The 15,965-nt window shown below is 42.8% G+C and overlaps 1 protein-coding gene across 4 annotated transcripts in view; it reads right to left on the minus strand.

Annotated features, from left to right (window-relative positions):
• Window positions 1–4,321: 4,321 nt before the first annotated feature.
• Window positions 4,322–15,965, minus strand: part of DHX35 (DEAH-box helicase 35) — a 41,837-nt gene continuing 30,193 nt past the window's right edge. For 2 of the 4 annotated variants that reach the window (XM_083446859.1, XM_083446861.1), the window contains 7 exons: window positions 15,775–15,869; window positions 14,875–14,952; window positions 13,074–13,203; window positions 10,971–11,052; window positions 10,338–10,409; window positions 9,394–9,532; window positions 4,322–6,750 (listed from right to left, as the gene is read on the minus strand). In XM_083446859.1, coding sequence (XP_083302985.1) covers window positions 6,706–6,750; window positions 9,394–9,532; window positions 10,338–10,409; window positions 10,971–11,052; window positions 13,074–13,203; window positions 14,875–14,952; window positions 15,775–15,869 — 641 coding nt within the window. In that variant the 3' untranslated portion in view covers window positions 4,322–6,705. The remainder of the gene's footprint in view (window positions 6,751–9,393; window positions 9,533–10,337; window positions 10,410–10,970; window positions 11,053–13,073; window positions 13,204–14,874; window positions 14,953–15,774; window positions 15,870–15,965) is intronic. The other 2 variants (XM_083446860.1, XM_083446862.1) reach the window with 1 other exon arrangement.

A 15,965-nucleotide genomic window follows, 5' to 3' on the forward strand; every position in this document is an offset into this window, starting at 1 on the left:
TTAGATCACAGCGCCACCCGTGTCCCCTCTACAATGTAGATCATTATTATTTTTTAAGAATTTGTCCCCAAAACCATAGGGAGGGAAGTTTCCCCTTCTAAATCAGTCTTAGAGGCACCTAGCACAAAAACTGCTTTCTTAGCTGGGGGTGCCTCTCTGACCTGCTATTGTCATACAAATGGTCCACAAAATAATAGAGATTAAGCAAATCCGTTTTTACCCACTCCAAAACTACAGTTACATGAAAACTACTGTAACTATCCTCATGAAATGTGAAAGCATACATCTTGCTTGCAAATTTCATTCAATTCTGCCAAAAAAATGTGCATAATCCATCCTTTTTTAAAAGGTGGCCGGCATCACAACAACAAAACCCCTAGGCTTAATACGTCTGTAATTTGGCATGACATATCCACTCAGGAGGACCTACTATGCCTGCAAAATTCATCTGCTTCTGTCAAAAAGCTGTAACCATTTTAAGAATTACTTCATAATAGCAAATGAGACACAAAGTTTCATTTTTCCCCAAAATGCACTTCTGGACTGACCTGAATCGGCAGCCTCTGAAGCGCCTTGGACCCAATCGGGCTGTTTTTTGAAGTGCTGAATCAGGGCCTGAACTGAATCTTGTGCTTGGTACACACCCCTGGTTTCTGCAGCTCTTGAAGAACCAATTAATTCTTTGCATTACACAGAACGGCTAATTCAAGAGATGATTCACGAAATGTGGGTGCCCCAAGGCCCATTCTAGCACATCAAGAAGTGCCATCTGGCCTCAGGTTTGTCAATATAGGGGCAGGAGAGGTTGACTACAGGCCGTTTTGGCCTTGTGCTTTCTGAAGTGATGAACCTGTCACCTAAGCTGCAATAGAACAGGACCACAAGTTGCTTTAAAGGCAGGGGTCGGCAACCTGCAGCCCATGGGCCACAAGCAGCCCAAGGGCTGCCCCTGAACCGAGCTGCCTGCTCGGTGAATCCCCGCGTGCTGTTCTAAACCAGCACAGCACAGAGCAGGGACTCGTTTCCACAGTGCCGGAAATCGCCTCTGCGCAGATGCGATCCGGCCCACGGAGCGATCTTCACGGGAGTGAACCGGCCCAGGCGAGGTAAACCTTGAAGACTGAAACACTAGTCCTGCTAGTCCTGCTCAGAGTAGAGCCATTTCTATTACTGAACATGACCAGTTCATTAATTTCAATGGGTCTACTCTTGAGTAAAATGTTGTTGCTTGGCTCTGAACTGCAGAGAGGTGGAGTTTGTGAAGGGATTTTCGAAGTTATAGTGTACAAGAGGCCCTTTTAGATAGTGGGGTTTTTTTAGAAGATAACCACTGACATGTCAACCAAACTAGCAACTTCTGAAGATTCTCCCAGTGAAGTATTCAGTCTTGTAATCCAATTCAGGAAGCCATTCATCCCTCTGAAAGCTTAAATTTAATCAATGAGTACAGAACAAGGTGACAATGTTAAATAATATATCCAACTTCAGAATGTGCCCCACACTTGTTGCCCTTTTGTCTTTCTGCTTATCTGTACAATTCTGCTTGAGTGCCTGGATCTTTCAGAAGTTCAAAACAGGCAATATTCAGAACTATTGATTGTCTTCCCGTGATTCAACATAAAGTACAAAAAAGCACATAATGAGGCTAATGGGCATAGCACCCAGGTTTCTGAGTACGTAGCCTTTAGAAAAATAATCTCTCACCTCTTATTAAAAGAGGGAAGTGATAGGCTTGATGGTCACCCCAGGTATTGCTATTGCAGGTGTATTATTATTTATTTGATTCATACGGTTTCTCCCCTTTGTATTACCAATGAAGGAATTGCGCAAAGGAAAGAAAGAAAAATGTACAAATCTTGAAGTACATAATTTGGAACGGTTTCCTTTGGGAGGCCTGCTTCATTAATTCTTTTTTTAAATGTAAAAAAATATATAAACATATTATTAAAACAATAAAACCTCTCAAGCAGTTTATAATAAAAATTCCCAACATTCAAAAAATTATCTAGCAACTGGAAAAAAAGAAAACAGAAGTGCATATCTCAAATAAAAAAGAAACTGAGCAATGTATAAATTTAAAAAAAGTTAAGAGAAAGAGCTTTTAAAAGGCATTTACAGAGAATAACTGTCTCCACCTCATGAATGACCTGAGAGAAGGCATTCCAGAGAGTGCATGTTGTTAAGGTAAGGTTACCATATTTTTTTCAATGAATCCGGGGACACTTTTCAACTTTTGTATGGGGTTTTGTATGGGGACTGATGTGTAAATCCGGGGACCGTCCCCGGTAAACAGGGACGTCTGGTAACCTTATGTTAAGGCCCACTAAGTGACAAACTTGCTGGCCGTGGAATGGCCAGCAATATCTCTCCAAATCTTATTAGGCTTGGCTTGTACCAAGAAAGGTGGTCCACAAAGTATCCTGCTTTGCAACTTCACCAACCCATTTTCCAACGAGTACAGTGGACGCTCAGGTTGCGAATGTGATCCCTGCGGGATGCACGTGTGCAACCTACAGCGGTGTGTCCACGCATGTGCGGGTTACGATTCGGCGCATCTGCGACCGCCGAAACCCGGAAGTAACCTGTTCCAGTACTTCAGGGTTTCGGCGGTCCGTAACCCGAAAAAACGCAACCTGAAGCGGCTGTAACCCGAGGTATGACTGTATTTGGCTTCTTTCGACAAACCTTTGGGCCTCATCTCTTGGTGACTCAGTGACTTTGTGGCTGTTGAACTGTTGGTAATTATATGTTTGTTTTTGCTTGTAGAGCCTGTGTGTGTGGTTTTTTAATTTGTTTTTAAAGAAATTACAGCTGCATATGGGGGTAGGGGGCAACACAATGGCAAAGTTAAAGTACCATATTTTTCGCCCTATAGGACGCACTTTTTCCCCTCCAAAAATGAAGGGGAAATCTGGGTGCGTCCTATGGGGCGAATGCAGGCTTTCGCTGAAGCTTGGAGAGCGAGAGGGGTCGGTGCGCACCGACCCCACTCGCTCTCCAGGCTTCAGGAAGACATCGGCAGCCTAGGCAGCCCTGCAGGAGGTCCCGCAGGGATGTCTAGGCTGCGGATAGCAGCCTGCTTCCTGAAAGCAGAGTGCCCGGCGCTTCGGGAACACATCCGCAGCCTAGGCAGCCCTGCGGGAGGTCCCCGCAGGGCTCCCCACGCTGCGGATAGCAGCCTGCCGCCTGGCACGAGGGACGCCCTGAAGCAGGGATGTCTAGGCTGCGGATAGCAGCCTGCTTCCCGGAGCGTCGGGCACCCTGAAAGCAGAGCGCCCGGCGCTTCGGGAACACATCCGCCGCCTAGGCAGCCCTGCGGGAGGTCCCCGCAGGGCTCCCCACGCTGCGGATAGCAGCCTGCCGCCCGGCGGGCGGGGCGCCCTGAAGCAGAGCGCCCCTCGCGCTGGGCATACATCTGCAGCATGGGGAACGCTGCAGGAGGTCCCCGCAGGGCTCCCCACGCTGCGGATAGCAGCCTGCAGCCTGGCGCGAGGGGCGCCCTGAAGCAGAGCGCCCCTCGCGCCAGGCAGACATCCGCAGCGTCGGGAGCCCTCCAGGAGCTCCCAGCAGCGCTCCGCACGCTGCGGATAGCAGCCTGCCGCCTGGCGCGAGGGGCGCCCTGAAGCAGAGCGCCCCTCACGCCAGGCAGACACCCGCAGCGTGGGGACCCCTCCAGGAGCTCCCAGCAGCGCTCCCCACGCTGCGGATAGCAGCCTGCCGCCTGGCGTGAGGGGCGCCCTTAAGCAGAGCGCCCCTCGCGCCAGGCAGACATCCGCAGCGTCGGGAGCCCTCCAGGAGTTCCCAGCAGTGCTCCCCACGCTGCGGATAGCAGCCTGCCGCCCGGCGGGCGGAGCGCCCTGAAGCAGAGCACCCCTCGCGCCGGGCAGACATCGGCCAGCCCCACAAGCTCGGGGGACAGCAGGAAGGCGCATCGCTGCCATCCCGCTGTTCCTCGACCTGGTTAGGTTTCCCCGACCTGCTTTTTGGGGGGGAAATAAAGGGAAAAAAAATTTCCTTTATTTTCCCCCAAAAAAACTAGGTGCGTCCTATGGGACGGAGCGTCCTATGGGACGAAAAATACGGTAGTTTAATAAGTAAGTCTGATAAATAAATGTATTCACTTCACGGCTTTTCTTGACAGATGATTTTGATTAAGTTGCAGAGTACACATGACAATGCCAGTGGATGTATTTACAACAAATTCATTCTCCAAAACAGCTTCCCACCAGTCCATAATAAAACAAATTCTTAATAAGTGATGCAGATAATTAACTTAAGAGGTTCCACAACTCAGTAAGCATTAATAGGCACAACAATCCAATATTTCTTAATTCCACAGCTTTATTTGTTTTTTCTCTATAAAGTATGATACCAGAGGACAAAGCAACATGGAAATTTACACACTTTGTATCCGGGTCTTTGTAAGCTCCTTGAAAGGGAAAACAGCTTTTAGATACAAGTTCAGATGCCCATAACGGAGTGTCAACAATATTCTGGACACCAAACAGTACATAAAAATAAAAAGACAACCCCGGTTCTACAGAGTTCACATACAGAGAGAGAGACAGAGAGGGACAAACCCAGTTGCATCAGAATTACAGGGGTGGGAATGAAATTTTGTTAAGCTCATATATACAGCACAAAGACACGGAGTGGACCACTGACAGAACAAGCTTCTTTGCAGGTTTGTGGGGAGCAGAATAGGAGGGAAGATCTGAAAAAAGTGGCTCTTAATGCACATCCAGGGCAAGGAAGACCCTTATTCTGTGTAAAGAAAATAAAATGCTGTCATTTACATATGCTTTAAAAAGAGGCGAAGGAACAAGGTATTCAAAAAACAACAATAACAATCCAATGGTCTAAAACCAAACCCACGCATTGAAACCACATCACTGTAAAATATATGTCATGTGAAAATAAATATTTACTTATCTGAAACTATATTGCTGATGCAACAAAGGGTCTTTTTGTGGAAAGGCAGCAACTGCAGTTTAACCAGTGCATGCTACAAAGACCACACTTCACCCTTGAGGAAGGTAGTCATAACAGCTGCTAAGTTCACCATGTATCCTATACACTTTTTTTTCCCAGGGTTCATGGAAGCACAATGGCGTTCACTGACCTAAAGGCAGCACCATCAGATAGATTTCACTAGCTCACATAGCAACAGGAACTTTTCCTGAAAACAGGTCAGTTCCACAAATTGCAAGCTGGGAACTTAAAACTTATTGCACTCGTTCTAATCAGATATTACCTCTATTCAGGATGGAAGCAAGGAAAATTTGCACGCAAGGAAAGGGATTAAGAAGCATAAGGAGATGAGAAGACCCAACTTCTCCTCATAGATCATCTTTCAATCTTATACTGTAGTGACATCAGAAGCAGAATAAGGAATGGTGTGGGTTTTTTGTCTGGAAATAACAGGAAGTATCTTCAGGACACTCGGTGGAGGTCTAAGTGGCCCTGCCTCTGTCCCACTTCCTGGTGAAAGGCACCTCTTCAACTTCCTCCTCTGCAGTCTGGAGAACAAAAGAGGACTTCCTCTCAAGATAGTCCTCCTGTCTATCTAATGATGGCACTCCTCACTTGTGTGCAGTCAACACGTTTTTTCTACAGGTTCCCCCTTCCACCACCCCATTTATCTTGTTATATGTTACTTAGATGGCTTCCAGGCTGCAAAGAGGTTTATACTTTTGTAAAATATATAACTGCCAACTGTCTGATTGGTGGTGGCAATCATGATTCTCACTCCAAAGCAAGATTTGCAAGACCACGGATTCAGCACGGCAGTTTTTCAACATCCACAGGATCAAAAAAAGTTAGTAAGACAACCAGATTATTTCTACAAGAGGCTGCTCCTCAAGTTATTTCTCATTCTGAAACAAAAAGGAAAGCAACTTGCATCCAGCCTTGCTTGCGAACGTAATGTACATCCTGCCCAATTAAACTCCTCTCTAAAAGAGCTTAAACTTTGGGGTGGGTGGGAAACTTTGGTGCACGTTAACACATCATGTTTATGGAAACAGGTTCGGCTTGTAAGCAAGTCATGGAAAAAAAATGTGAAGGAGAAAAGAAGGGAAAGTCAATAAAGTATTAGAAACCTATTGCTTGACAGCAAAAAAAAAGGAAAATCACAGCAGTTAGGCACAATCACAGTTTCAAGGTTTTCATTGCAACCCATTAAGGTATTTCAAGGCTTTGCTTGTGGTCCCAAATCTGCCTACAATTTGCAGGCAGGTCTAGGATGACCAACAGCTTTCACAGTGGTCTAAAGGATCCTGAGCGCCACTTCCTCATTCTGAGGGTGTCGTTTCCCCCCCACCCTCCCCCTTCCTCCCCAAGGGGTTCAAGTGTTGCTATCCACATATTGTGAAATTCCCTACAATTTTGTTATGTCTTCTTTTGTACTGTTAGTTTCAAACTACCTAGTTTAAAAGGAGCAAAATTGCCCTGGGGAACAGGAGCGGTCATCACATTTAAGACTGTAGGATAAAAAAATATCCACAATGCAAGCTCTACTTAAGTGTTACAATGTATTGGTCATGCAAAAATCCCTACAGGATCCTGGCAGGCAGGCATTTCAACAGTTATAGTTGATGTGGGGTCAGGTTGCTAATCAACTAATTGTTGGATGGACAGTAGCACAGTTTCAAATTGGCGGCAGGTTCTGCGTCTCGCGCTGAAAAGTTCGACAGCCGCGGCAAGTCAGTGATCGTCCACTTTAGTTCTTTTGGCTTTCAGGGAAAGGTGCTGCAACGAAATGAAAGCATCGTTTTTGTTTTTCGTAAAATTCATAAATGCTCCAAGCAATATACTTTTCTATTCCAAATTACATCAGTCTCCATGTTAGCAACAAATTCTGTCCTGCATTAGAAACTCTACACCAACTAAAATGTCATTTTGCAATAGCCGAGAAAACGTATCAAGCCCGCCAGCATTGCCAGTATAGGAATCAGTGCTATTTAAAAAGCCATAGACGACTTCGCTGCCTGGTGCTTAAACAAAAACACCCCTGCTCACCTGCAACATTGCTGAGTTTTGTAATAACTTGTCTTAAGGAAAACATCCGCTATATTGTTATCTATAAAGGGTAATGCCTTTATTTATTGCAAAGACAACAGGTTATCACACCAACAGCAACTCTAGCATTATAGAGGCACCCAACCAGTCTTTCCAAGAAAAGGGTTTCTGCCTTCCAGTGCATGCTTGTGGTGTGGGATCAAGCTATTTACAAGAGTTCTCTTATTCAAGGCATAGGCAAACTCAGCCCTCCAGATGTTTGGGGACTACAACTCCCATCATCCCTAGCTAACAGGACCAGTGGTCCAAGATGATGGGAATTGTAGTCCCAAAACATCTGGAGGGCCGAGTTTACCTATGCCTGTCTTATTCCTTCTCTTCTCTCTTTGTCTCCAGAAGCATACTATTACCCAACCTCCAGCATTTAGCACTAGCAGGTACGCCTTGGGGTTATTTTGCATTTTACATGGAGAAATGTGGCTTCTGCCATCTTATGGTTGCTCCAACACTACTCTATAAGGTATAAAATGCTGGATCATGCCTGTTACACAGATCTGAGTGCATTTACACAACATGGTAGCAATAACTGCCTTGATATTGTGCCCAAATCACTTCTGCAAAAAAACCCTTATACTACCAGAGTAGCGTGGGATACAACAACAATGTGGCACCAATCACACTGCTGCAGGAAACAGGTAAAGACAGCTTTAAAGTCACTTTGCGCATTCTTAGAAGTGGTAAAAAGTAGTTATGTGAGTTACTCACATTTCTACTTTTCAAGCTTCAAAATAGGAAGTTGCATCCCAATATGGCAGGAACTCAGGATACCTTAGGGAACACCTCCACACAACAATTTCTACCTAAGCTCTAGTATCTGGAGATGCCACTAAGTCTCACAATTTAGAGATTTTGCATCAAATGGTTCACAAAGCCAGGTATTCTTAGTTCCTACATTGTAGAACAGCCTCCTAGTTTCTGCTGTTGACTGCATTATGTTCAAAGATGGAAGTTTTTCTTTAAAAAGAAGAAGAAGAAGAAGAAGTTGTCCTGCTGATACGACTATTATTTTCCATTCTGGACAAAAACGGTCCATTTTTCCATTCTGGACAAAAACAGTCAAAAATAGATAGCCCCCATCTCCCAAAACACTGGGTTGCATCCATCAAGTGATATTTAGAGTAGACACAGTGAAAACAATGGACTTAAGTTAACCATTTCCATTAACTTAAATGAATCCACTCTGTATATAACTAACATTGAACAAATTCTCAATTTAACAAATTTCCGTATATTTGTGTAATTCTGACCATTCACACATAACTGATATTATTTTTAAATTGTGCCAGCCTTTTCACTGAGAAGTCTCTGCCAGAATTTCTAGTCATACAAGGAGGTACAACATGCCTATGGAGTCATATAATATGAAGCTATGATAATTATGAGCAATTACTATAGCAATTGCCAGTTACTTTTGATTAAGTAATGGAATAATGATTTGCATAACTGCTGTGTAGTTAAAGGCACCACTTTATATGTGACACAGGGAGGCACAATATTGGAATATTTTAGTGCTATCAACTCACTTAATTACAGATACTGGATTCCTAGAAGATTTAATATAATTGTGGTGTTGGCTCATTTCCTTCTCAAACCATACCTGAAACACTTTTGCTAAGTGGCCAAAACCACTTCCAGAACTTTTTTATGTTCTGCAGCACAATCGATTTGAATGCATTACAAGACACAAAGCAGACAATATCAATAATTTCAGGATGGGTTCACACACTGCCCAAGCATACAGGTTTTGTGTACTGGGTTGCATATGGTTACTGTAGTGCCGTATAACATTGAAAATGCAAGGAGCAGATATTCGTGTGAAACTGATTTTTCTAGATCCTTTATCACTTAGCTTTCAGGCCACTGTTCTGAACAGAAACTGCTCTGGTGGATTATTTGTACCAAGAACTCAATTGAGGGAGCACAATCCTTTTCATACTGCTAGACCTCTCAAAGCCTTTGATACAATTGATCATCAAACTCTTCCAGACCAGTTGGAGGCACTGTATTGCGATAGTTGTGGTGCACAAACTGGTCGGAGCTTTAGGCAACAAGCTACACTACAACTTGGACTACTTCCCCATGAGGCACTGCTAGAAGAAATATTGTGCTTTTTAAATTAATTTATCTGCATAATATTGTGATATAAAATAATCTTTATCTGGAACAGAGTTTTATTAATTATTGGTAACTGTCAAACAATTAAATAAAGACAAGCAAAAGCTGGGGTGGTGGGGAGAGGGGATATTGCAAACCCATTTTGCAAGCACAGGTAAAAGCATAGAATAACAAGAGCTGCCAATACGGCAATGGTACCGTTTGGAGGCTATGCCGAGTCCGTACCGTTCCTTGCTGGTAAAAGTGAGGGGCCAGTTCCAATAGCCAAGCAGATTCAATTGCTGTAACGTCTCGCATGTAATACTTGGAGGTCTGCATGACTTCATTGTAGACAACCCTAAAAATACAGCAAGAAAAGGCACATCCACTAAGAGAACATTTGAATACATTTCCACCTAATATTGCATTGGAAAGGTTTCAACATCTAGACACCAAGCCTTAATTCAAAAGTCACTGGGTGGTATTCAACTAAGTTTCACCGAGAACAGACCTGACTTAGCCATGTCCATTAATTTCAATGGGTTTACTATGTATAAAATATGAATACCACCCACTATCTTTATGCATGTTCCCACCTGAATTCCCTATATAAAAGATCCCTCTCTATGTTGCCTACCTTCTCCTTATGACTTGATGTGGATTAGGTTACTAGTGAGCCTGGAATGTCATTCCCAATGCTTGGAAAACCATCTAATGCAAGTGTACATTTTTATACTGCAATCAAAACACAAAGGCAGCACTACCAGTTATTGCTCATTGCACCAGCCTTCAAAATTGGAGGATATGCATAAGATATGCTGAATTTCACATGCATGCCTTTGTAAAGGCATTACAAACCTCCCCACTCTCATGGAAGCAAATGTTTACACCCTCTCAGATCACAAGCTTCTTGATCCTGCTGTTTGGGAGGGGGAAACCAGTTACTTGGCTTCCCAGGCATGCAACAACTTCTACAACTTGTTGCTGGTAGTGCTCCATCTACCTTTATCGCTTTTTCTCAATGTAAGTGTGGAATGAAGAGTACAGCGCTCATTCTGAAGCCACAATCTACCAGATGGGCTGTGTTCTGTGAAAGAAGCAACTCTCAACGATGTAGAGTGTCAAGCTTAACCAGCACACTAATGAAAACATTTTCAACGTACCAACGAGGAGGCTTCTCTGCATACAGCACTGAGGTGGGGTGTATATAAAGTTCATGGTCATCGCGAATAGTCCTTGAAAAAACAACAATTATTTTAGACTTATAATATTTATTCATTACACAGCAATGGGACTGTGCCTAAAAATACACCTTTTCCCCCTCAGTTATAAGCCTGATCGTAGATAAGCAAAACTATCAAAGGATGCTGAAAACTGACCTGGAAGCTTGTTTATTTATTGGTGCCTTTGAAATACCTTTACCTCTTATTCGCCTGAAATATTGCTCAGTCCACTTAGTGGACTGCTTCAAGTTTTTCCCCAGTCTCTTCTAAGCTGTTGAAGCTCAACTAAGCCAGGAGACAGAATGCCAATTTGTTTCAACCTGACGTATTACCAGCTGATGGTACTGACAAGGAAGCATCATTATTTTTTTATGGCTACTGGCTTTCCAATGAACCCTTTGTAAGGATTTAAAGACAATTCTGATCTATATGGCCCCACTATGTTCCCTTTTATCTTCCCCTTACTCTCAGAGGCCTGAACTACAGTAATTATCACTAGTAAAGCCAGGGCAGTGTTTTTTTGTTTTGTTTTTTTCATTTTGGGATGCTTATCACAACAAACCACACATTTACCTGTATGCTCCGGTAGAGTGAAATCTGGCTGCATTAGCAAAGAATCCAGAAACTATACACCTTAGAACAGGGTCTGGATCTCCTAAAAGGAGGAAATGGACCAGTCATTCCACAAAGCTCATCAGATAACACCAGCTTTATCCAACATTGTGTGCTTCAAATGTTTTGGACTACAACTCACATCAACTTCAGCCAGTGTGGCCAATGGTCAAGAGCAAATTAACTGCCTAGTCAAATGATCGCAAACGAGCAGGGGAGAAAGTGGAACGCTGGAGGAATTTCAAAAATCTCACTTAATGTAGTGCTCATTATTTGGGATGTTAAGCATCACATAGCTGTTTTATCTCTTTTGAAGCTCAATAGATGATTGAATTGTTATCACAACCAGATAAAATAGGTGGAGCTGATCATTTATCTGTGGAAATCACTTTCTGAGATGTGACAGATCTCGGACATCTTTTCGAAGGACCAAAGTAAATTTTGCATGGCAAACACATGTAACACATTGTCTGGTTTTTTTAAAAAAAAAGTTTGAACAAAAACCAGCTGTAGGAGGCTGACATTTTGAGAATAGAATGGTAGGGGATGCTTAACCTTTCTCTACTGCTGGTTTTCTGTTCAACACCACTCCCTCCCCCCAGCTGCTCTTCCACTTGCAAAGGTAAATAATACAGGCACATATCCTTTCTACCTAGGTGAAAAAGGAGCTGAGGGAATGAATAGGGGGGAGCCAGATGAAAAGTCGCTAAGCTCCTATCCCTTTGTGTGTGTGTGTGCGCGCGCGCACGCGTGCACACACACACAATTCATCTGCTGAAATTGACATCTGTTTTCCATTAAAACAACAAAAATCACTACATGCATCTGCCCTAAGCTTTTCCTTACTGTGGCAACTGTTTAACAAAAAGAGGAGGAGGGAAGCATTCTTCCAGACCTGTTTCGGGGTTTTTTGCTTTTACATACATAGGGCGGTATGCAAGTTTTACTCAGAGCACACTAAGTCATGTTAATTAATTTCAATGAGTTTCCTCTGAGTAAAACGTAATTGAATATCACCTACAATTTCAGTAGTTTTAACATACACTGAACTTCAAGTACTATGGTGGGTTACATTTTATTGTATTGTACTACAGAACTGGGTTTTTGTTAGCTATCCTGATAACTTAATTGAAGGGTGAAGAATAAATCTTAATAACAATTTCCCTGTGATTACATTCATCATGTATGCCCTTTATGTTTACAATCACACACACCTGGATCCAAGGTATGTACGCGTTTAACTTATGCCGAGCATGCTTCTGATTATTGTGTTCTCTTTAATAAGCACCTTCCTGCTTGAGAAATTTTTCTGGTTAGGTGTGTTCACTTCTGTTTCCACAATACACTATACTGTTGCCTGGCTCCCCCCGCCCCCAATGCAACATATAATCTAGTCAAACATAAATAGACTTTGCAAGGAAGAGGGAAGTCTCAGGTGCCAAAAGGGCTGTCTGCAAAGCTAATAAAGTCTATTACAGTTTCCAGAACTCATGGGTTTAAATAAATATTCAAGCTTGTTATACAAAGACTGAAATGAATGTAAAAGTGAGGAATAGGTGCTCTACACTTAGTACATTAGAAAGCTTTTACAGTAGTAAAAACACAATATACACCACTGAAGCAGTGTAAAGCAAATGGATAAAAAAGATCATGCTAAAAAAAGCAAGAGTGGAATCCAGTGGTGACTGTCCACTGACGGAAGGCTTTCATTCAGAAAAACAGGAGGCGGTAATTTTTGGTGGCACCCCTGCCCATTACTGCAGTTCCCTATGCCACACTAAATCTGCTCTGGTAGGTTCCTCAGCTGTCTGGAGCAGATTTAGAGTGGGCATGGGCTAAAGGAAGATTGGGAGGCCACCACAAATTGCCACATTCTGTTAATGCATTCTCTTCCATCAACAGACAGCCACCACTGGATTAACGCACAATGGAAAGAAACCAATGCTACAAATGTTGTGAAGCTCCCATGCAGCTCACAGTTGGCAATTCTGGGGTTTTTTTGTACTAAACAGAGTATAGGCAATAAATACGAAATTGCCAAGATCTCTTCTCTCTTGGTCATACCTTCACTGGACTTTTTTGGTACTTTGAACTTGACAAGAAGTTTTTTCAGCTGCTCTCTCACAGTTGTGGCTCGGACAAGACCTTTATAATTCAGAAAGTGATCCTGACACCACTGGGAACTCTTGTTGTGCTGCAAAGAAAAAGGAACAGCTGAACCGCCTTAAAAAGCTTGCTTTATAAAGGTGTTAGCTCTGACTTTATCTCCAGGTTTCTTTTCCTAATGTTATGGGAGTGGGGATGCATGCACCAGCCAAAAATCAGTTTGCAACAGATCAGTCTAAAATCTTACAACTCTCCTGGCAAGAACAGGTCATGCTGAAGGCTGGAATCTGGAAAGGAGACTCTGGTACTTAGCTACTCCTGCATTTCAAACATATCAGTTGATCCTGGGAAAATCTCATGTTAGGAATATTAAGAAGAGCCTGGCTGAATCAGATAAAAGACACATCTAGGCCAGTAGGTTATTCTCACTGTGACCAACAAGATGCCTATGGGAAGGCCAGAAATAGGAGCTGAAAAGAACTTTTCCCACTTATGATCTGCAACAACTGGTGTTCAGGAGCAAACTGCCTCCAATATCAGAGGCAGCACCATCATAATGGCTAATAGCCATTGAGAGCCTTGTCCTCTGTGAATTTGTCTTAACCACATTCAAAGTCATTCAATTTACTGGCCATTACCATATCTGGCGCGGGTGGCGCTGGTGGCGCTGTGGGTAAAAGCCTCAGCACCTAGGGCTTGCCGATCGAAAGGTCGGCGGTTCGAATCCCCGCGGCGGGGTGCGCTCCCGTTGTTCGGTCCCAGCGCCTGCCAACCTAGCAGTTCGAAAGCACTCCCGGGTGCAAGTAGATAAATAGGGACCGCTTACTAGTGGAAAGGTAAACGGCGTTTCTGTGTGTGGCTCTGGCTCGCCAGAGCAGCGATGTCACGCTGGCCACGTGACCCGGAAGTGTCTCCGGACAGCGCTGGCCTCTTAGTGAGATGGGCGCACAACCCTAGAGTCTATCAAGACTGGCCCGTACGGGCAGGGGTACCTTTACCTTTACCATATCTGGTGGTAGCAAATTCCGGAGTTTAAATATGTTCTGTGTAGACATAGAAGATTCAGGACAGACAAAAGTTAACTAATATTCAGTTTCACTGGATGACCCCAGGTTCTAATGTTGTGAGGAATTATGTGTGCCACTATCAAATTTATTTTCATTCTGAATCTAAATTTTAGTTGACAAAGCCATTATAGATGAGGGAATTCTGCAGTCAAAGCATTATTATTATTTTTTTACACTCCAAGTGTAAGCAAACATGATGGTAAACAAATATTTTACAAGGTCATGGGTTAGCAGAGGACCTGGTGTATGTGTGAAACTTGAGAGCCTCATCATTTGTTTTAAATATCACAACATACACACAAGTTCCTAGTCTTCACTGCCAAATAAACTTCAGAATGTATTGTCATAATATCCATTCTCTGAATTCCAAGAATGGCTGAATGGGGCTTTTGGTAACGTACTCTAATGCTTTAAATACATCTAACAATAAACACACCAGTGGGGCTGTGATTTTACACCCCAGGACAAACCTAGCTTGATTTAGATGAATATATTCTCCGATCAAACTAAGTGGAGCTTTAGGGCTCTGCACAACTCCCTGCCTACATCAAAACCAGAACTGACTTTGCTTCGCTCACAACACACATCTGATCCTATTAATTGCTATGTTGGATGTCCCCAAACTTCTAACACCCACAACAACTGGATTCAAGGCCGGCAAAAATCTCGTACCTCCTTTTGAGCTTACTTACTTTTATAAAGGCTTCATATGCATTAAGCATAGTGAGATGGTCACCTTCCTCCACAGCAAATTTTCTGTGTTCTCTGATCTGAAAAGGAGGAACATTTTAGTAAAGCAGCAACAACAAAACCCCACAGACACCCTTTAGACAGGAACCATATTCAGCAATATCAGCAGGACTCCATTTGTGAACGAATTTGAGAACAGAATCCTCAACCTTTACAATTTTCAGTGCATCTACCGTCACTGCTTATTCCTTTCCGCATTTAGTACTTAAAATTTCTTCTATGAATAACATTATTTTGTTAAAAGCATTTTTAAGGGAAATAGTACACATACCCAGTATTTAAAACTACTATGTATTTCTAATAAATCTTTGGGGGAAAGTTAAACATACTGTAATTTTCTCATGCTCACCACTTGCCACTAGAAGGTATGCACAAATAAATGTAGTACAATGTTTTCAACTTAGACGTAATTTGTATGTCTGTCCAACATTTTTTTAGTGGAATAATTTCTTTAGCTACTGAATCATTCATTTCCCAACCTCTCAGAAAAAGTTTAAATGAGTATTTCATTCCTTTCCCCACATCCTGAAAGCAAGTCGCTCACTCAAAAAATATTATATTGCACCTTTCCACTTCTTGCAAAATATGCCCAAGGTGGTTAACAGCAACAAAGATTAAATAGTAATCACAATTAAAATGCAAAGCAAGAAGCATCATATGAAAACAACAGAACTGAAAGAGCCAGAAATAATGAGAGCCAAGGCAACAGAACTGCTGGAACAACATTTTTTCAGTTTGCATTGCAACACCAGTTAAGCAGTGACGGCAAACAGATTTCCTGGGCAGTGAGTTCCAGTGGCTCTTTCCAGTGTAACAGAGCTGAGTTCAGAAATGGCACTTACAGCTTGTGTCTTTTGGTTTGGAGGAATCATAAAGATATTCTGGATCTGCATCATGGCTGCAATGCTCAGGATCTCCTGTGAGCAGCCAAAATTCCCTGCAAAATGAGTTTAGGGGAGAAGGAACTTTACTTTTACACTGACAACACAAAGCACATTGAGGAAATTTTATATTCATCACACGTGCTATATTA

The sequence above is a fragment of the Podarcis tiliguerta genome, assembly GCF_965153285.1.
Source record: "Podarcis tiliguerta genome assembly, chromosome: 6".
Taxonomy (NCBI): domain Eukaryota; kingdom Metazoa; phylum Chordata; class Lepidosauria; order Squamata; family Lacertidae; genus Podarcis; species Podarcis tiliguerta.